Source organism: Cavia porcellus, unplaced genomic scaffold, assembly GCF_034190915.1.
Source record: "Cavia porcellus strain 051 isolate PalLab524CR breed Dunkin Hartley unplaced genomic scaffold, mCavPor4.1 scaffold_7, whole genome shotgun sequence".
NCBI classification, from domain to species: Eukaryota; Metazoa; Chordata; class Mammalia; order Rodentia; family Caviidae; genus Cavia; species Cavia porcellus.
In genome coordinates, this window is record NW_026947490.1 from 13,206,202 (window position 1) to 13,227,635 (window position 21,434).

The 21,434-nt window shown below is 50.6% G+C and overlaps 3 protein-coding genes across 5 annotated transcripts in view; 2 read left to right on the plus strand and 1 right to left on the minus strand.

Moving 5' to 3' along the window:
• Positions 1–21,434, minus strand: part of LOC100716153 (insulin-induced gene 2 protein-like) — a 182,273-nt gene that overhangs the window by 137,403 nt on the left and 23,436 nt on the right. The gene's annotated exons all lie outside the window — the stretch shown is intronic.
• On the plus strand, positions 580–5,772 carry Zbtb45 (zinc finger and BTB domain containing 45). 3 transcript variants are annotated; one of them, XM_003467300.4, is made up of 3 exons: positions 580–699; positions 2,182–3,367; positions 4,456–5,772. In XM_003467300.4, exons 2-3 carry the CDS (start codon positions 2,182–2,184, stop codon positions 4,710–4,712), a joined length of 1,443 nt encoding a protein of 480 aa, XP_003467348.1. In that variant the 5' UTR covers positions 580–699; the 3' UTR covers positions 4,713–5,772. The 3 variants fall into 3 exon arrangements, with proteins under 3 accessions (XP_003467348.1, XP_005002559.1, XP_063108628.1); XM_005002502.3 differs by lacking the exon at positions 580–699 and adding an exon at positions 706–905; XM_063252558.1 differs by lacking the exon at positions 580–699 and adding an exon at positions 919–1,135.
• Slc27a5 (solute carrier family 27 member 5) lies at positions 9,876–21,132 on the plus strand. Its single transcript, XM_003467192.4, has 10 exons — positions 9,876–10,691; positions 11,015–11,224; positions 11,498–11,656; positions 17,692–17,816; positions 18,844–19,038; positions 19,124–19,214; positions 19,812–20,010; positions 20,113–20,210; positions 20,599–20,729; positions 20,811–21,132. The coding sequence occupies exons 1-10, from the start codon at positions 10,004–10,006 to the stop codon at positions 20,985–20,987; spliced, it is 2,073 nt and encodes a 690-aa protein (XP_003467240.2). The 5' UTR covers positions 9,876–10,003; the 3' UTR covers positions 20,988–21,132.

The following is a 21,434-nucleotide window of genomic DNA, read 5'->3' on the forward strand; positions in this document are numbered from 1 at the left end:
ACCCTGTCTCAAAAAGACATTAAAAGAAAAAAAGAAAAGAAAAAAAAAATAGAAAAAGAAACAAGTCACTCCTCCAAGTCTCAGCTCAGAAGGGCAGAAGATAAAGGCACTGACCTACAGGCTGGGGCGGTTCCTTCCTGCAGGGAAAGGAGTGGGGAAGCAGGCTTGGGGTATTCGGTGTCCCCACCTTTCTTCCTTATTAGAGAAGGCCCTGCATCCCCGGACAGTAAGGGGCGATGTGTTGTAATGTGACCTGTCCATCGCCTCCGAGGTGTTTCTCCCTTTCGGGGGAGAACAGCTTCTTTGTCGTCCCTCTTCGCCTACGACCTTGGTTTCTCTTCTCTTATCAAGGTGGAGATACTAGCTTTCCTAGGTGGCACTGAGGTTCAAACTGCTAAACGGACTGGAGGCCCTGCCACTAACCCACTGTGAGCAGTCTCTAGCCCACCCAGAGACTACCTGCTTCGCAGCCGCTCTAGATTCTACAACTTTGGTTCCGAGATTAATGAGAGCCGGAAGTGCGGCCTGGCAGCAGTGCCAAAACGCCAGGGAAATCCCGGAAATGTGCCACCGAGCAGCACTCCGTCCTCTTCCGGGCGGCAGTGGCTTTGGGTTCCGTGTGAGTCGCGGCCCGGAAGCGTGGCTCTCGCGTTGAGAAGGCTGCCACTGCACGGCCTGCTGGCTCAGGAGGAGAAGGAGGTGGGGTCCGATGGGTAGTTTATTGTTGCAGGGCCGCCACTAGGCCGAGGCGTGCCAGGGTAGGAGCGCTCGCGCTGGGCTTCAGCGCAGCTGCGGACGCGAGAGGGCGCTGCGCAATCGGGGCGCGGAGGCGGGAAACCTAGGTGGGCGCGGACTAGATCCTGGGGGTCGCGGCGGCTCCGGGACTGGCCAGGCGGCTCGCTCTGGTGAGGAGGACGCGGAGTTCTGGACAAGAGTGCAATCGTGGGCGGAGGCGCGGCGGGAAGCGCGCGGGGATCTTTGTGGCGACGGCGCCAAGGAGGGTCGGGAAGCAAGGGCCGGGCCCTGTGGCGGCTGCCAGAGTTCACTCCCCAGCAGAGACCTCAGAGCTCTGAAACAGGAGGGCCTGTGGCCGGCGTCGTGGGGCGACAGGCGGCAAATGTGGAGGGTCCTGCAGGTAGTTAGTGCACCAGCCCAACCCACGCCAGACCAGGTCTGGGGGCCAAGTGGGGGTCACGCGAAAAAAGGGTCTTCCTGGGGTGCAGCGAAGGCACAGACTCCGGTGGACCCTAATGGAATGGGGCAGGAGTAAGTGGGACTCTATGCTGGGTCTGTGGCTGTGAGGAATAGGTGGGTAGCCTAGATAGATCTGGAGTGCAACCTGTGTCAGTCTTTCCCTTAGATGGGCCGTGTATGCCACGGGACTAGCTAAGTGTACCGAACCTCTCTGATTCCCCGACGCCCCTGGGCTTACACTCCCTGTCCAGGTGCCAGAGAAATTATGGGAAATAAAATACTCAGCCATGCCTGCGTTGCAACTTGCTACTGCTTCTCCCTCACCCCTGCACCGAGTCCCACAATGCCCCCTTTCCAGGCCCCACAGAGATGCCAGGAAAAGCCGGACCGTGCTGGGTCTCTCCTTGGGCCAATACCTGCCTCTTTGAAGCAGCAGCCACCTCACTCCCCAGTCATCCACCCTCAGCTCTCTGTGCCCAGGCACACTCCAGATCACTATGCCCAAAGAGAGGTTCCCCCCTGCCTTGCACACCCCTTGTGAAGACCTTAGTATGTGTTCTAGTTAGTGTATTTGGATTCTGAGGCAATAGCCCTGGGTCTTGCAGGAGAGTTAGCTCTGCACTGAGGTTGACAAGTGTGAGGAGGGGAACTAAAAAGCCCGGAGGTCTGCTCTGAGTGAGAGAGACAGGTTGTGCACGAGGGTCCCCAGCCTCTTCCCCACATGATCCTCCCCTGGGGAAGGAAGTACCTGGCAGCATAAGGTTATGGGAGGTGAGGGGTGGTGTGGCAAGGAGTGCGATAAGGGGACAGTGGACCTGGTGTAGAGCTGTGGGGAACTCAGGTGTCCTGTGTATTGGCGATCAAATGTGGGGCAGCTAGCGAAGGGTGCTGTTGATATGGCCTGGGATGCCGTGCACCTGAGAGGCTATTGTGTGATGAGGGACAGGGTGGGGAGATCAAGTGGCTGACCTACCCCCACCCTTGTAGATGGCGGCAGCCGAGGCGGTGCACCACATCCACCTGCAGAACTTCTCCCGCTCGTTGCTGGAGACCCTCAACGGGCAGCGGCTGGGCGGGCACTTCTGCGACGTGACCGTGCGTATTCGCGAGGCTTCGCTACGCGCACACCGCTGTGTGCTGGCCGCTGGCTCACCCTTCTTCCAGGACAAGCTGTTGCTCGGCCACTCAGAGATCCGCGTGCCACCAGTGGTGCCTGCACAGACGGTGCGCCAACTCGTTGAATTCCTCTATAGTGGATCGCTTGTGGTGGCACAGGGTGAGGCGCTGCAGGTGCTCACTGCTGCATCGGTGCTGCGTATCCAGACAGTTATTGATGAGTGCACCCAGATCATTGCTCGTGCACGGGCCCCCAGCGCCCCTGCACCCTTGCCTGTGCCCCCACCGCTGGCCCCAGCACAGCTGCGACACCGCCTGCGTCACCTGCTGGCCGCACGCCCTCTGGGCCCCCTAGGTGCTGTGCACAGCCGTAAGCAGCGCCAGCCCGCGCGCCTACAGCTGCCTGCTCCACCCGCACCCACCCATGATGAGGGGCCCACAGCCAGCCCGACTCTATCTGCCATGCCCAATGACAGGGCTGATGAGGAGGAGGACACTGAGGAAGACACTGATGGTGAGGATGGTGAAGCCTCTGCGCCCCCTGCTTTCCCTGACTGCGCTGGTTTTCTCCCAGCCTCAGCGGATACTGCACAAGAGGAGCCCCTTAGGCCTCCTGGCCTCTCAGACCATGGTGGTGCTGGCAGGGACTTCTTGCGGGGGGCTGCAGCACCAGAGGACGTGTTTGTGGAAGGCTTCGTGTCTGCCTGGCGAGAGGAGGACAGCTCCACTACAGAGGGTGGCCCTATTGAACCCCCTGCACCGCCTGACTGTGCCTTAGCTGGGCCTCGCCCGCCACCACCTGCTGCTAAGACCCCAGGGCCACTAGCACCACTCTTCCCTTTCCATCTGGGAGCCCCTGGCCCACCTGCACAACAGGGGCCTGCCTTCTACCCCTCACTGCAGCCTGATGCCCCCAGCACTCAGCTAGGGGAGGCACCAGCCCCACCAGCCTCTGTAGCCCCAGCCACCCCTGTGCCACCTGCCTACGAATGCAGTCATTGCAGCAAGACCTTCAGCTCACGGAAGAACTACACCAAGCATATGTTCATTCACTCGGGTGAGCAGCCCTGGAAGGGACAGTTCCTAGTTTTGGAAATCCAAGGCCCAGGGAGTAGGTACCGGTGTGGTCAGCACCCTGAATGAACCATATGGAATAGCAGGTGTTGTGGGAGGAGAGTGGGGAGAAGTCTGCCCAGGGGAGGTAGAGACCAGACCTGAGGACCATTTCAGGACAGATAGGTTGGAGGTGAGGGGGTGCATTCTGTGGCATGGGGAGCCTAAGACGGAGGTTACTGGAAGCTCCCCTCTGACTTTGGCAGGACCAGGGAGGTACTTCCACAAGACTGGAGAAAGGCAGAAAGGATGGTGCTGGAAGATGTGATTGCAGGTGGTGGCTGGCAGCTCTTAAAGCCTGTAAAGCAACTCAGCTGGAAAGGCCCAGTGGGAGTACAGGAGGTGCTCTTCGGGGGCAGGAGGGAGTGCTCCGGAAGCTGGCCGGTGCTTGGTGATTGAGGTCTGGGCCAGGGAAGATGGGAGCTCAATAACTGGCCTACAGAAGGCTGCTTAGGACCCTATGATGCACCAGTTTTGCCAGCCAGAGCCAGTACCTAGCAATTCCTACCCTGTAGACCCATCCCTGATAGGTTTTTTGTTAGCACTTGGTAACTGGGCTTGTCACACACAGCTGGCTGTGGAAAGCTCTAAAAGGTTCACGTCATTGCTCTAGAGGCAGACAGAAACATCCTGCCTCTTTTCCAGTCCCAGCAAGGTGGGCAGCCAGTGCTTTCACCCTGGAGACATGACAGTAGCCATAAACAGGGATCCTGGGCAACTGAGGCTTCTAGTAGGAAGATTCAGAGGTATCCCTGGTTTCTCTGGGTTATGCCTTGTGGCGCTATACCTTATGGACAGCCCCCAAAATGATAACTGGCAGACCAGACCTGAAGGCTCTGTGGATGCCGGGGGCGAAGGCAGAAACTTAGTATCCCACAGACCAGGCTAGGTATGGGTGAGCAGCAGATGATCCAGACACAGGGTTCTCAGCTGGGAGGGTCCCTGTTGAAGGCTGGGGTGCCCTCCCAGGTCTGGGGAGGTTCAGAGGCCTCAGGGACAGCTGGTCTGACCTCTACTACCTGTTGTCCTCAGGGGAGAAGCCGCACCAGTGTGCCGTGTGCTGGCGATCCTTTTCGTTGCGTGACTACCTGCTCAAGCACATGGTCACACACACGGGCGTGCGTGCCTTCCAGTGTGCTGTCTGCGCCAAGCGCTTCACGCAGAAGAGCTCACTTAACGTGCACATGCGCACACACCGGCCTGAGCGAGCACCCTGTCCCGTCTGCGGCAAGGTCTTTTCACATCGCGCCCTGCTGGAGCGCCATCTAGCCACACATCCGGCGTCCTGATTGTGACTACGGCCGCTCCTGCGCTCCGCCCCTTCTGCAGCTTGGACCCTTTTTTATGTGCTTGTGTACCCTCCGGGAACTGCGCAGTTCCAAACTGACCTGGACTCTCGGACCAGAGTAACAGAACCTGGGATACATGACCCCTCCCAGGCGGCCCTGGGATATGGGACAGAGTGAGACCTATGCCTTCCATCCGGACCTTCTTGCCCTCACTGAACTCCTGAGATGTTGTGATGGACACGTCACAGATGGATTTTGGTGGACTCAGACTTGCCGTGGCCAGTATCCCCTTTGGCACTCACTGGACTGGGGCATTAGGGCTTCCGTGACTGACAGTAACTCCCTTAAAGCTATTGGTCTTGGGGTAGGGAATCCTAGACTCCCTACAGTGCTCACACCCCACACTGCTAGCATCCAGACTTGAACCTTTTCAGCTTCACATTCCTACCCGCTTCTGTTGTAGAGCATTTTATCTTGGAGGGACCTGAAGAGGCAGGTCTTTGGGGTCAGGCTGCTGCTGCTAGTGTCATGAGCCTAGCCTCGCCTGCCCTGGCTGCTGGGTTCTGAGTATAAGTGTGAGAGGGGTTAGGTGGCTATGTGGGGTGTGGGATGCAACGATGGCTAGGAGCTAGAGCAGGAGAATGAAGATCAGGACCTCAAGGCTCAGGATATACCAGACCAGTTGACAGCCTGGGGTGGGGGTAGATGTGTTCTGCCACCAGTTAAAGCTGAAAAGATTTACTTGGTATCATGCAACCCAAAGGAAAGATGCAGAGCCGTGGGGATGTCCCGACTTGTCTTTACTACTTCAGCAGCATGGAGAGCAGTACTGAGAAATGTGACTTCCAAATGTGGCATCACACAAACCCCCAAGTTCCCAAAAAGTTATGTAGCACATACTGTTTGTTCACATATTAACTGCAAGTGTATGGGTTATCTAATGTGCCAACTGACTCACTAGCAGTCAGAAGGCCTAAGCAAAACGCCTGAGTCCAGCTACATAATCCACAATAATTCAGGCTGCAGCAACAAGCCACTAATAAACAGTCCCTATGCCTTGTGGGGGTTTGTCTTTGGCTCTATCCCCTCCAAATGTGGGAAATCTTTTTTGGGAGGGATCACACTCAAACTTTCCAGGCAGGCATTTGTGCTGCTGAGCTATGTCCCCAGCAAGTGTGAGAAATCTTTGGCATCAACTGAAACATACATAGGCCCTTGGACCTATTGTAGTTCTGCCCATAGGAACCTGGTAGGCAGAGTGCTACACTGTCACATGAGTATCCCAGCTTCACCAACGTGGGAATCTGGGCAGCACTGTTCTGAGGCTTAGCATTCCAATCTTGGACCCATCCTGTTACAGAATAGGAGGTCTCAATGACCACAAGATCTGCCTTAGTACTGCTGTCCATGGCTGTCACAGCAGCATAAGCTGGTTGTTTCTGTCTCATTCTTGCCCTTTTCTGTGGTTGCAACCTGACCTTGTCAGTTGGCACAGCCATTCTGGTTTCTGCTGTAGCACCTACCCAAAATTACATGGTCACATGGACATCCAGCTCACATGGTCCAGGCTGTGTCAAAAGAAGTGCAAGCGTGGAGCCATCTTTAATGGCCCTTTTTGCAATCATAAGGGCTGCTTCTCCCATTGGGACTAGTCCTGGGTTGCCTTCTTTTGTTAGCCCACCCATATAGGAGATGTAGTATCTGGGGCAGTTGTGAGACCAAAGCTGTCCAATAGCCCAGCAGCCCTAAGGTCTAAATGCTTTACTGTGGTAGGGGCAGGATAGGTGTTGATCTTTTTTGTTTTTCTTGAGAGTGTCTCACTAGGTAGTTGAAGATACTCTCATGCCTTAGCCTTCCAAGTGCTATGATTACACCTGTGTGACACTGTACCCGGCAGACCTGGCTCTTGCCTATGACTACACCCTTGATAACTTTGTCTTACTAGACCAGACAGCTCCCAAGAACTTGACAGCTAGGCCCTTGCAGCCTGCCTTTGACCCACCCAACCACACATTTTGAGACTTGTTTGGAGCGCAGCTACAGCTGCCTCCAGGTCTGTAATAGAGTCACAGGTAAGCAGGATATCATCAATATACAGTACATTTGCAGGCAGTAGCTTTGGGCTCTGATCCAGATCCAGTGACACAAGGTGGGGCTGGGCAGATATCCCTGTGGGAGCACAGGAAAAGTGTAGGGAGTGCTGGAGCTGTAACTTGATCACATGTGCAGGGGCTGGTTGGAGAATGGAGTGGCAGCAAAGTCCACTGGTAGCCACCCCACACAAAAGTAAACTTCCTAACTCTCAAGGCTGTGTCAACAGAAAAGCAAATATTAGCCAAATCTGCAACAACTAATAAGTACCAACCCCTCACTGAGACCTGACAGATTGTCACAGAGGGCACAACTGAATGCAGTGAGGGAATGATTTAGCGCCTGGTAGTCATCCTTCAGGAGCCATCAGATTTTTTAACTGGCTACAAAGGCAAATTATAGGAACTGTGCACTGACTGAGGAACTCCTACCTTCTCCAGTTCCTGGATTATCACACTGATATGTCTGCCTGTCAGCCCCACAGCTGACACCTTCAAGGCACTGGCAGTGCTTTGAGTGGTCTTTTACCACTGCCTTCACTGGTACAGGCAGCCCAGTTCCTCCACAGTAGCTGGAGCTATAGTTTACAGAATATATGGACTCCCAAATGTATTCCAATACTGGGGGGATCCAAGCAGCCTATTTCCAATGTGCAAAGAGGGCCCGGGATACAGCTTGGCGACATAGCACCTGCCTGGTAAGCATGAGGTCATAAATCGAATCCTAAGTACACTCTCCACAAAAGCACAAAGGCCCATAGCCATCTGTAAATAACACAGGGCCCCAAACAACAGATTCTCAAACAATAGGATACCTGTAACCCCAGTGTCTCATAGAGCTGGAACCCACTAGATATTGGTCAGTGACCAGGTAGTTGCTAGTTCCATGGAAGACTTCTGATCCCCATTTGTCCCCATCATGTGAACACCTTGACCTTGGCCTTATTCAAAGGTGAGCAGAGCATCAAGACAGCCAGAAATGAGCTGATCTTCCAATTTAATGGTCCTAGCCGTGGCTGCAGGGTGAATCTTCAAGACTCCTATAACTCCAACAGGTAGGTTTTTTGTCAATCTTGGCCTGACTATCTCCTGCTGTCAAGAGGTCTGCCCACACCTGAGAATGAGTTACCTTTATACATTTTCTTGATCTCCTGTTCCCCTACTTTGTCTGGGGCTGTCCATGATGTAGTAAGGACATTATGGCCCTGCCTCCTAGTCTTCACATCCCCTACGCTGGCCACCATTGTGGTCACTTCTTAATCCAGTGTCTCATAGTGGTACCAAGCTGGTCATGAGTGACCCAAAGGAAGGAGAGGGCCTTTCTGGACGAGCACATGCCTCATGCCTGCGATGAACTGTTTATCATTAGGCCCTTGGTGTTAAGATTAAACATTGCCTGGTGCATACCCAACTCCTGCAAGATCTGTAAAAGGTTAAGTTTTGCTTGGCATCTTGAACACGTCCCCCCACATAAGCCAATCAGCCATGGAGTGAGTCTCTTGTCCATACCAGCAGCTGTTCTGTAGCTGCTGTCTAGGGGCAGGGTGGTTAATGATCAAGGCTAACATCTCTGTCTCCTGTCTAGCCCAATACACATGATACCATCCACCCCCAAATCCCACAGTCTCAGTAACCAAGCAGCCAGAGATTCTTCTGACATTATCTATTTTGCAAATCTACCAATTCACCCTGTGAGTAGGGGCCGTACATGGAGAACCCAGTCTTTTTGGCAGGACCCAACCCCTGTTGATTGCATGAACTGCTTCTGCATTTTCATCATCACTACTGGATGGGCCTTTCTGCCTGGAACTGGGTAGGTATCTTTAGTGGCTGAATTATTTCTGCCTGTGAAGTCACCAGCCTGAACTCCTAGACAGCATTTATGGTAAGCTCTTAGCTCATCTTGTAACTCAGTGATGCAGGGTCTCATCTGAATGAGCTTCTGACTTAGCCTTAAAGACAGGCTGCTCTAGAAGTGCTATGGTTACTCTTCTCCCCCATGGCACGCAGGCTTTCTCTTTTGAAATGGTTGCTCCATTTGCCTCTGTCCATGCCTGAGAAGAGGCCCATGTTGAGAAGAGGCTATCACCAAGTACCACATTCTGTGGCTCACCACTCCACACTCCCACCCAGCAGACCAGAAGGTTCCATACCTGGCTGGCACCGCTCCAGTTATTCTCCCACCAATAAGGGTCACTTGAGATTTGAATAACTGGAAGAAAAGATATGTAACCACTAGAATGTCTGACATGCCTTTGCTATACAGTATCAGACAAAGCTGGCAAGGAGAAGTTAGCACAGACTACATAGTTTACATATTCACTGCAGATGTGTGGACTACATGACTTATGCCGCCTCACTAGCAATTGGAAGGCTTAGACAAAAGTCTGAGTCCAGCCATTATGGGCACCCTGGGCACACAGTGTCCCAGTGCTCTACTCCCCCAGCCCTGCGCAATGGGACCAGTGTGGAGCTGCACCCAATATGGCCACACCCAGCCTGCCTGCTGGGCTCCTGCCCTGTAGCAGCTCTGTACACTTCTGAGAGACCAGGGGCTGGGGCTCCTTGTCCCGCCACGCATATCACAGGCAGATTTCAGCCCTCTGCACTCCAAAATTCAGTCCTTGTGAACACCAGGTGAGTGAGTATCCACAAAGCTCATGAGCAGAGTTGGGTACGACTTCAAGTGTGAGTACTCCCATATTCTCTGAATAGTTGCTGTGGCCAGAGCATCACCAGAACAGAGGTGCCACTACCAGTCTTCCAGCAAGGTAACAGAGCATGCTGCTGTTGCTGGAATGTGTGCTGGCTATTGCTGCTATAACATGTCCTAGGGCAGGAGTTTCTCATGCGGAGATGTCATGGGAAGGAGGCAGGTGCCAGCCTTGGAGGAGGCCTGGGTAAGCAGGGTAACAAGGCTGGTGATGACTCAAGCTGGGAGATGGCTGACCTGGAGCCCAAAGTCAGTAAAGAGGAGGGAGGCAGAGCTGGTGAATGGGCATAGCAGCTGAAGCTGCACAGGAAGAGAGGACTGAGGGCATAGTCCAGGGACACGGGGCAACTACTAATGTCAGTGCCAGGGCCTTCAGTGGGTAGAGTCCATCAGCTGCTCTGTGGGCAGGCAGTTGGGGCTAGGGGGCTCGCCATCAGAAGTAAGACTGTGTATTCCACTGACTCTTGCCTGACGAGATTGGCAGTACCATGGGTGTCTGGCAGTGGCTGACCATGCTCCTATTGTTGGTGCTCCTGGTGGGAATCCTGGGGTACCCTGTATGGCCGGCTGCTGTGGCAGTGGTCCTGCGCTGGTTCCTCGGAGACCGCCTGTGCTTCCTGCTACTGGGCCTGGTGACACTGGCCTGGCTCTGGATCAGCCCCTGGCAGCCTCACTTGCCGGGCCTGGTGGCTGCAGTCCTTCCTCTGACCCTGCTTCCCGCACAGCTACCCCCATGGCTGCGCTGGCTGCCTGCAGATGTGGTCTTCATAGCCAAGGCCTTTTATCTGGCCTTGAGCATCAGGAAACGCCTGAGCAGACAGCCTCTAGACACCTTTGTGGATGCCTTTGAGCGGAGGGCACGAGAGCAGCCTGGCCGGGTATGCTTGGTGTGGACTGGGCCTGGAGCCTGTAAGGTCACCACTGGTGAGCTGGATGCCCGAGCCTGCCAGGCAGCATGGGCCCTGAAGGCTGAGCTGGGCAACATGGAGGGCCTGCGTGCAGGAGAACCTGTTGCTCTCCTGGTAGGAGCCTGGAAGGTCATTTCTGCTGTGAGTCTGTGGCTGGGGCTGACCAAGCTGGGCTGCCCGGTGGCCTGGATCAACCCGCACAGCCGCGGGGCACCCCTGGCACACTCTGTGCTCAGCTCGGGGGCCCGGGTGCTGGTGGTAGACCCAGGTAAGGACTGTAGGGCCACACGAAGAGGGGAGGGGCAGGGGTAATGCCTGTGGAGCTGAGAAGTGATCCCTTTGCTGCTGTCCGCCCATATTACAGGTAGTTACAATCAAAACAGTGCAACCTAGAAGTTACTCAGGGAGTCACTGGTTTTAATTTTTTCCAGAAATAATGATTTGATTTCTTCTTGACAAAACTTTACTAATTATGGGATTCTTTACTCAAGAATGATGAAACTGCTATTTCTTCCTGTGTCTCTGGGTCTTGGGTTTTTCCTGTTGACCACGCAAATGAGCTCTACCTCAGTCTCTCCCCTGACCTTCTAGACCTCAAGGACAGCCTAGAGGAGGTCCTTCCCAAGCTGCAGGCTGCACACATCTACTGCTTCTACCTCAGTCATGCCTCCACCACACCTGGTGTGGGGTCATTGGGGGCTGCCCTGGATGCTGCACCCTCTGACCCAGTGCCTGCTCACCTACGTACTAAGATCACGAGTCGAAGTCCTGCACTGTTTATCTACACCTCAGGAACCACAGGTGAGGATCCCCTCACCCCAGCTCACCTCTATTGCCCTCCACCATAGCCCTGCCCTCCCCACTCGATGTTCGGCCTTGACTTCAAAGCCTAGTTTCATGCAGGTACTCAGGGTATCCTGCTTCTGTCTAGTAAACAGCACTGACATCTCGATAACCTTTGCTCTTGATCCCTTACTGCCTTTTGCAATCCGGCCTCGAAACCCACTGTTTGAGAGCCAAGCCTGGTGAGGCTGGCTGCTTCCCTTTGACACCCCTTCCCACTGCTTCCTCCAGGGCTCCCAAAGCCAGCCATCCTTACACAGGAGAGAGTGCTACAGGTGAGCAAGATGCTGTTCATGTGTGGGGTGACAGCTGATGATGTGGTCTACAATGTCCTGCCTCTCTACCACACCATGGGGCTGGTCCTGGGGGTCATCGGCTGCCTGGAGCTTGGTAAGCCCTTTTCAGAAAATCCCTTTAGCCCACAGGATCCCAGAGCAGGGCATGAGGGAAGTTAAGGTGACAAGACACCACAGATGAGCCAACGATATGGCTCAGGGGCACAGCACCTGCCTGGCAAGTGTGAGGTTTGAGTTCAATTCCCAGAACAAAAAAAAAGACCCATAGGTCGGCAAGCTTTCTGTGGTGTCACTTTGATAAGGGTCACACACACATCCCCACCTGGCCCAAGCCTTCAATTCCTAAACAGCCACTCATGGCTGTGCTTTTGTCAAGTAATGATAAGAACCAATGTGAGAGCTTGGCCTGGGCACCAGGATACTAGTGTGCACTTCAGGGGATGGGAATGCTGGTCCAGGGCTGTGACCGAGGCCCAGAAGCTAGAGAGGGGAAAGTCACCAAGTACTCCCTGGGCTGTCCTCTTGGACACCTAACTGATAATTCAGACAAGGGCTGTACTGTTACATGTTTTTATTCTTTTCTCTCTTTTTAAAAGATTGTATATGTATGTATGTACAATAGAAGGATTTGAACTCAGGGACTCACTACCATGCAACCATGTCCTCAGCCCTTCATATTTTTAACTTGGAGATAGTGTCTTCTAAGTTGCCCTGTGGAACTCAAACTTGTGACTCTCAAGCTTCAGCCTCCTTCATTGCCAGGATTACACATTTGTACTGCCATACCTGATCATTTGTTGGCTTTTGTCCCTGTTTTACTGAGCACTGAAGCCAGGGCCTTTGCTCTGAGCCACATCCCCAGCCCTTTTGAATTTTTTTTTGTTTTGTTTTGAGACAGGTCTTCTAAGTCACTGAGTTGCTCAGGCTAGTCTTGAACTCATGATGTTCTTACCCCAGCCTCTCAGAGTGCTGAGATTATAGTTATGTTCCATGACTAGCTCATTTAGTCTTATTTTCAATATTTTTCTTGTCTTTTTTTTTTTTTTTTTTTTTGGTACCAGGGATCGAACTCATGACCTCGCGCTTGCTAGGCAGGCACTTACCCCACTAAGCTAAATTCCCGGCCTCTTGTCTTTTTTCCTAAGGTGGGATTTCACTATATGGTTCTGGCTGGCCTTGTAGCCCAAACTGACCTTGAACTCCTGGTGATCCTTCTACCTCAGCCTCCTGAGTTCTGGGATTACAGATGTGTGCCACCACACCTGGTTTATTTTCAAATTTTCATCATGAAAAGTTGAAACATGTACATTTTTAAATTTTCTATGTGAAAAAGCAAAAACAAAAATTCCAAAAATGAAAAAGAAGAAAAAAATTGTACATGATGCTGGACATGGTGGTACATACCTATAATCCCAGCATTCAGGGAGACTGAGGCAGGATGTTGCAAATTTGAACCCAGCTCAAACAATTTGGCAATTTATTGAGACCCTGTCTCAGAATAAAAACTAAAGTTCTTTTTGTGCTAGGAATCAAAATCAAAACCTCATGCTTACCAGGCAGGGGCCATGCCACTAAGCTATGGCTGTGGCCCTCAAAATAAAAAACAAAAAGGACTGGACATATAGCTCAGGGTAAAAGCCCTGAGTTCGAGTCTTAATACTGAAAAAAGAATTCTATATGAATCCTTATGTATCTACTACCCAGCTTCAGCCAACATTAGCATTGTACTGGATTTACTTTATTACTCTACCTCTACCATTCCCATTTGCCTTTTTATTTTTTTTTTCACCAGGGATCAAACTCATGACCTCGGTTTTGCTAGGCAGGTGCTGTGCCACTGAGCTATATCCCATCACCCACCCACCCCACCCCCCATCACCCACTCACCCCCTCTTTTTGGTACTGGGGATCAAACTCATTACATTGCACTTACCAGGCAAGTGCTTGACCCGCTGAGCTAAATCTCTCTTCCTTTTCTTTCTCACTATGTAGTTCAGGCTGCTATTGAATTCACTATATAGTCTTGACTGGCCTCACATTCACAGAGATCCTCCTGCTTCACTCTCCTGAGTGCTAGGATTACAGCTGTGAGCCACCACAGCTTCTATAGAGATCCCTTTCTCATCCTTAGCAGAGTCCATGAAGTTTATGTTTGTAATCCCATAGCAAAATTATTGGAATTCTAGCCAGTTAACTCTAATCTACCATTTCCAGTGCAATCTACCACTTCCACAGTGAGAATAAACACACTAAGGCATATTTATAACTATGGAGGGAGTCAAGGGGTCCTGAGTTCAGTCAGGATGAAGGTTTATTGGAACAAAGGCCTTGACCCAGGGCCTGAACCAGATTTCATTAATTCATGAAGAAGGGAGTGGGTTGAGGATGAGTGACTGTGAGAATGGTGGGGGATCCGTGAGTGCTGTAAGCTGGGCTACATAGGAGGCCTGAGTGCATCTGTGCAATATGCAGAGAGAAGGATATGCAGAAAGACTAATCTGCATAATGCAATTGTGGTAGCATTTAATGTTTAGGCAGAGGGGCCTCAGCTCTGGTGTGTAAACTTTTTCTGCCTTGGGAAGTCATAGCTTCTTATTTCGAGGGTCATGCTCGTTTGACATCCCTACAGTGACAGTCTTGGAGTAGTGGCTCTGCCATCCCACCCAGCTCAGTCATGTTTAGGAAGATACTGATGAGGGGAAACAGAGACTGTCACTTAGCTGTTTTGTTTTGTTTTGGTGCTGGGGATTGAATTCATGACCTTGTGCTTGCCAGTCAAGCGCTTACGCCACTGAGCTAAATTCCCAGTCTGTCACCAAGCTTAAAGATTTCATAGCAGAGAGCAAGAGCCCAGCAACACAGCTCCTGCCTGGGAAACACGAGTACAACAATAGATAGATAGATAGATAGATAGATAGATAGATAGATAGATAGATATAAGATTCTGCATCAGCACCCCAGCTACCCCTATTTACATCACTTATAGACAATTGAAGGTGAAAGGAAATAGCTTAGCCAGCTCTACATATCAGTACAGGAGACAGGGCTAGGTTTAGCCCAAGCAGTAGTAATTAGTCTTTATTCAAGGAGAGTTGTCTAGGTGGTCCTCTTGCTACAGCTCTTTTTAAATTTTATATTTTGAGACAAGGTCTGGCTAAGTCACAAAATTGCCCAGGTGGGACTTGAATATTTGATCCTTTTGCTTCAGCTCCCACTTGCCATTTTATATGTCATATGTAAAATATGTTTTGTCATGTAAATGAATGTGGAAATGTACAGTGTCTTGCTATATTCAAATATTACTATTAATTTTATTAGGTATAATCATCACCTGTGACTAGTTTTTAAGATTGTACACTGAGCATGTTGGGGCATGCCTGTAACCCCATCACAAGTCTGACCTCAACCTGGGCAATTTAGCAATTTAGGGAGACCCTGTCTCAAAAATTAAAAATATATGTGATGGTGGACACCTGTAATCCCAGCACTTGGATAGCTGAAACAGGAGGATTTTTCTTTCTTTCTTTCTTTCTTTCCTTTTTTTTTTTTTTTTGTCTTTTTCCTTTTTATCGGTACCGGGGATTGAATTCACGACTGCCCTTGTAGGGCAGGCACTTATGCTGCTGAGCTAAATCTCTAGCCCCTAGTTTGGTTTTTTTGTTTGTTTGTTTGTTTGTTGTCTTTTTTCTTTGACAGGAGGATTTTTCAAGTTCACAGTCAAGTTGGGCTGCATAGTGAGTTTAAGACCAGCCTGACATACTACATAGTGGGACCCTGTCCCTCTGTCTCAAAGAAAAATTCCAGAAAGTGAGCACACATGAAATAAAACTGGCAAGATATTAACAATTTTTGAAGCTACATAAAGGTACACAAAACACCAGTAAACTAGTACTTTGTTTGAAATTTTCCATGAAAAGCTGGCCTAGTGGTGCAGGCTTGCAGTGGCTCCTACCCTGGATAGCTGGCAGTTTTGGACCAGACTGAAGAATATAGCAAGACATATCTGTCTGTCTGTCTGTCTTTCTATGTTCCTTCCTTCCTTCTTTCTCTGACTTATTTCTTTCTTTCCTTTCTTTTTCACTACCAGGGACTGAATCCAAGGCCTATATCTGCAGCTCTTTTTAAATTTTATATTTTGAGACAAGGTCTGGCTAAGTCACAAAATTGCCCATGTGGGACTTGAATATTTGATCCTTTTGCTTCAGCCCAGGGTTAAAATTACAGATGTGTTCCACTGTGCCTGATCCTGATTACCTGTTTATATTTGGTGTTTTTGCTTTTTTTTTTTAATCAGTACCAGAGATCGAACTTACGACCACTTGCTTGCAAAAGAGGCACTTATGCTGCTGAGCTAAATCCCCAGCCCCTTACCTTCTTATATTTGAAACAATACACACATTTTATTTACTCGTGAGATTTCTGCTCCTCTGTTTTCCTACATTTGCTGTTAGATTTGAAATGCCTTCGAGAAGCTTTTTTTTATATTCAGTTCTTTTCATTCTTTTTTCTTTTTCCTGGTGGTAGGGGTTGAATGCAAGTCCGTGCTCATGCTAGGCAAATGCTCTCCCAGTGAACTATGCTTCCAACCCTAGTTTCTATTATTCTCTATAAGAATCTTGATGAGAGGGGCTGGGGATTTAGCTCAGCGGCATAAGCGCCTGCCTTGCAAGCAGGTAGTCGTGAGTTCGATCCCTGGTACCGATAAAAACGAAAAAGACCAAAAAAAAATTTAAAAAAAAAAAAAAAAAAAAGAATCTTGATGAGATGCTTCTGCTTCCTAATTTGTCACACTGAGGCAGCTTGTGTTGGTTATCTTAACCTTAGGTGGAGATGCACTGGGAAAACTCCCCAACAAGTCTGTCCTTTCTTTTAATAGTTGTTGATGATCTTTCACGAAGTAGATCTTTCATTAAGAATTTGAAAACAGTCATCAATTTCAAGGACTTAGGATTCATTTCATAGAAGGCATTATGCTACCTCTTTGTCTGAAATGATTTTTTAAAACTTTTTAGGGGCTGAGGATTTAGCTCAATGGCATAAGCACCTGCCTTGCAAGCAGGTGGTCATGAGTTCAATCCCCAGTACCCATTAAAAAAAAATGACAAAACTTTTTGAGACAGGGTTTTACTATGCAATTCAGGTTGGTCTTGAACTCGCTTTGTAGCCCAGGTGGGTTTGAACTCATAATGATCTTGCCTCAGCCTCCAGAGTGCTGGAATCACAGGTGTGCATCATCACCCTTGGTGCCAGAAATATTTTAAAACAAACACTTGTCACCTCACAAAGCATGTCAACAGTTGTAGTTTGGGTGCAGGAATGATGAGCCCGATGCAGAGAAGGAGTTGGGAGAGTGGGACCACTTCTCAGGAGTGATGATATGATAGTGGCTCCAAGATCTCAGTTCACCTATGAGTACATTCGTCAACACTGTACGTATTTTCCTAACCCTTCCACAGTCCTCCTCTGCATCTCCGGTCGACCTCATCACTGGCCATTTCTCCATACCCCTATGCGCCCACTCTCCATCCACTAACTGTCCTTTCCACCCACCCATAATAGTCACCCTCCTCTCCATTTGTCTGCCTCCCAGGGCACTCAGAAAATTCAGCAGTAACAAACATGAGCTGGGCCTGGTGGCACACACCTATAATCTCTGCATTTGGGAGGCTGAGACAGGAGAATCACTGCAAGTTCAAGACCAGACTTGTGAGCTCAAGGCCAGCCTGAACTGCATAGCAAGACACTGTCTCAAAGACAAAAGAAAAACAAATTAAAAACACATCCTTTTTTTTTTCTAATTGGGCTTTTCAAACCCTCTAGAAATAGTTTTTGTTGGTTTGGGTTTTTTTTTTTTTTTTTGTGCCAGGGATGGAACTCTCAATCTCACACTTACCAGGCAGGCATTTGTGCCACTGAGCTGAATTCCTTTTTTTTTTTTTTTTTTTGTGCCAGGGATTGAACTCATGACCTTCTGTTTGCCAAGCAGGCACTTACACCACTGAGCAAAACCCCCAGCTTTTGGGTTTTTGTTTTCATGTTTTATTTTATTTTTTTGTCTTTTTGTAATCAGCAGCTTCTCACAGCAACTTGGAAGCATAGCTTGAGATCTACTCCTCCTTTCCCTCCCAGGAGCCACCTGTGTCCTGACACCCAAGTTTTCTGCCTCACGCTTCTGGGATGATTGTCGGCAGCACGGTGTGACAGTGATCCAGTATGTGGGCGAAGTTCTGCGGTACTTGTGCAATGCTCCCCAGGTGAGGCTCTGAAATTAGGACTTCATGGTAAACACCACAGGTATGAACCCCAGATGAAACCCCATGTCAAATTCTTATATAAAGGTTCAAGTAACACCTTGGGGACTACTGGGGTGTGGTTCATGATTAGTGTGGGCATGATTAGTACTTAGCCTGTGGGAGACTTGAGCAAGAGCCCAAGATAATAAGTTCCAGGCAAGTTCTCCTAAAGGACTGCTTTTAAGGAGACTTGCTACCCTCAGCACGTGATCTTACCTTTCTTAGCCTCAGGATTCTCATTTGATAATGGTAGCTCCTACCTGGCCTGGCATGGTAGTGCACACCTGTCACCCCAGCACTTTGAGGCAGGATTGCAAGTTTGAGCCCAGCCTGGGCAATTTAGCAACTTGGTGAGACTGTGCCTCAAAATAGAAATGAATAGCTCAGTGTGAAAGCCCTTGGTTTAATCCCCAGTACAAAAAAAGGCTCTCTTTTTTGTGAAAATTAGAATGGGATGTGGCTCAGGGTAGTGAGCCATCTGATCCTTACAAAACGATGATATAGGATCCCTGGATAAGATCCTCAAGTAGCCCTCCAGATTAGGGTTCAAGGTAATCCCAAAGGAGAAGGCTCCATGGAACTCGCCCTAAGTAAGGCCCTGAGGTAATCCTCAAGCTGAGGCTTCAAGTTACTTCCCTGTGACCTCCAGGTAAAGGCCTTCATTTGCTCTTTTAGGCAAGGCTTCCAGGTAAGTCCCCAATGTGGGGCCCCACATAGTTCTCCCAGGTAAGAGCCCTGATGCATCAGCTCTCCTAGGCAACCCTTCAGTTAAAGCCCCAGATAATTTTCCCCAGGCAAACTTCTCAACCTCTGAAGTAACCCTCCAGGTCAAGACTTCAGCAACTGTATCTAAGTAACCCAGGTAGATCTGCTAGGTATGGTCCCCCATCACCCCATGTGTCAATCTCAAGGATCTAAAAAGCCCCCAGGTGAGGGGCTCAGCATTCCCAAGGGCACCTCCTCTTCTCCTTCTTGGATGTTCTTGCAGCAACCTGAAGACCGAGCACACAAAGTCCGCTTGGCAATGGGCAATGGACTCCGAAAAGATGTATGGGAAACCTTCCAGAAGCGCTTTGGTCCTATTCGGATCTGGGAATTCTATGGTGCTACAGAGGGCAACACAGGCTTCGTCAACTATCCAGGGCACTGTGGGGCCGTGGGCAAGACAAGCTGCTTTCTTCGGGTGAGTGGGTGGGGTGCCCAGCAACAGTGACCTTGGCTGTGTCTGTACCTATACGTTCTCTGCCAGTGCTCCCACCCTCCTGCAGATGCTGGCCCCTTTTGAGATTGTGCAGTTTGACATGGAGGCAGCAGAGCCCATGAGAGACGAGCGGGGCTTGTGTATCCCGGTGGAGCCTGGTATGGGACCAGGGAGCTTTCTTTGGGTGGAGGAGGGGTGAGTACGGTCAGCCCTCTGCATGGCTGGAACAAGCTGCTCAAATCCTGAAGTCCAGAGCCCACGAGGGTGTCTGCAGCTCTCCTTGGGACTCTGAGTCCCTGCCTGGCTGACAGCCACCTCCTAGGCCTTCACTTCCTAGCTTTTTAGCCTTGCCAGCTTCTCTGCCACAGTCCCTTGCTTTGGTCTTCAGGTCTCCAGGGTCCGTCTCAGTTGTCCCTGGCTTTCTGTGTGCAGGGATCACATCTTGTTAGGCTTAGGTCCCTTCTCTCCTGTCATGTCTTTCTTCCTACCACCGTTTCTTTCTACCCCTTGTCCTCTATCCCTTGTCCATTCCTTGGTATCCATTTTCTGTTTCTCATGGGCTACCTAATGCCACTTTCTTCTTTGTGTCCCCAATTTTCTGTGTCTCCCTTATGCTGTCTCTCAGGCTCTCTCTGTCCTGGTGTTTCAGAATCTGTCTTCATGGAGCTTGGCAAAGTTCTTGGAAACTTCCAGCAGGGGTCGGCAGGCTGTTGGGGCTCCTGTTCATGAATTATACTCTTCTCCTCCTTCTCCAGGGAAACCAGGGCTCCTGTTGACCAAGGTACTAAGCCACCTCCCTTTCGTTGGCTACCATGGTTCCCGAGAGCTGTCTGAACGAAAACTGGTGCGGGATGTACAACATCCAGGCGACATTTACTACAACACTGGGGATATCTTGTCTGTGGACCGTGAAGGCTTTTTCTACTTCCATGACCGCATTGGGGACACCTTCCGGTCTGGTGGGGATAGGCCTTGGGATATGTTGGGCTGATGTGGATAACGGGCACCTGGATCCTCGTATGAGGTGGAGTTCAAACCCTCTCTCAAACCCTGCAGATGGAAAGGTGAGAATGTGTCCACACGGGAGGTGGAGGGTGTGTTGTCACTGGTGGACTTCCTGCAGGAAGTGAATGTCTACGGTGTGTCAGTTCCAGGTATGAAGGGACCACTTGACCTTAAATCTTGGATGGAGTTGAATGTGGTGGCACATGCCCGGAACCCCACTGGGAGGTTGAGACAGGAGAATTGCCGGTTCTGGCCCAATTTGGGCAATTTTGCAACTAAGTGAGACCCTGCCTCAGAATACAAGTGTGGGGGATGTAGCCAAGTGTGAAGGTCCTGGTTTAACACCAGTACTGACAAAACCAAACCAAACCAAACCAAACCAGTCTCATAACTTTGGATGCAGGGGAATTATTCTGATTTTACAGATGGGGGAATTTCCAGGGAACAAGAGAGGGTTAGAGGTTGCTTAGCTGCACAACCAGTAAGCAGGGGAGTGCCAGGCAGGTGGGGCAGCTGAGTGATCAGTGTGCTTCGCAGGTTGCGAGGGCAAAGTGGGCATGGCTGCTGTGAGGCTGGCCCCTGGCCAGACCTTTGATGGGCAGAAACTGTACCAGCATGTGCACAAATGGCTCCCAACTTATGCTGCCCCCCATTTCATCCGTGTTCAGGTGAGCCTGGGCAGGGAGAGCAGCAGGGTAGGGGTTCCTGGCTGGGGTATCAAACCTAAGCTAACGATCATCACTCTGCAGGACACTCTGGAGATCACAGGCACATTCAAACAGGTCAAATCCCACTTGGTGCGAGAGGGCTTTGATGTGGGGATCATCACTGACCCCCTGTTCATACTGGACCGCCGGGCCCAGGCCTTCCAGCCCCTGACAACAGACACGTATCAGGCTGTATGTGAGGGAACCTGGAAGCTCTGACCCCCTGGCCTGCCGAGAGGACATCTGAAGGGGCAGGGACCAGCACTGACTCCCTTCTTGCACAGAGCTGTCAGAATTCCAGATGCACAGGCCGATGACAGCACTGGCCCTGGCAGCAGAGCAAGAATAAAAACTCAAATGTGTACACAGAGGTCTGTGTGTGGATGAATACATGATAGAGGCGTGCGAGGTTTCCCGGCAGGGACATCACATGTCCAGGGGAACGGTCCCCTGTGGGTGAGGCCGAGTGTGTGGCAGGAATGAAAGGAAAGAGCACTACTACGGCTGAGGCAGGAGGACCGCCAGGAGCTGGAGGCCAGGGTGAGGTCCTGTCTCAGAAAACAACAAAAACCACTATTTCCATTTCCTGGTCTTGTTTGGCTGCTGAGACTCCTGGGCTTGGGTCTAACAAAGACTGGAAGACACGGCTAAAGCTGGAAGTGTGAA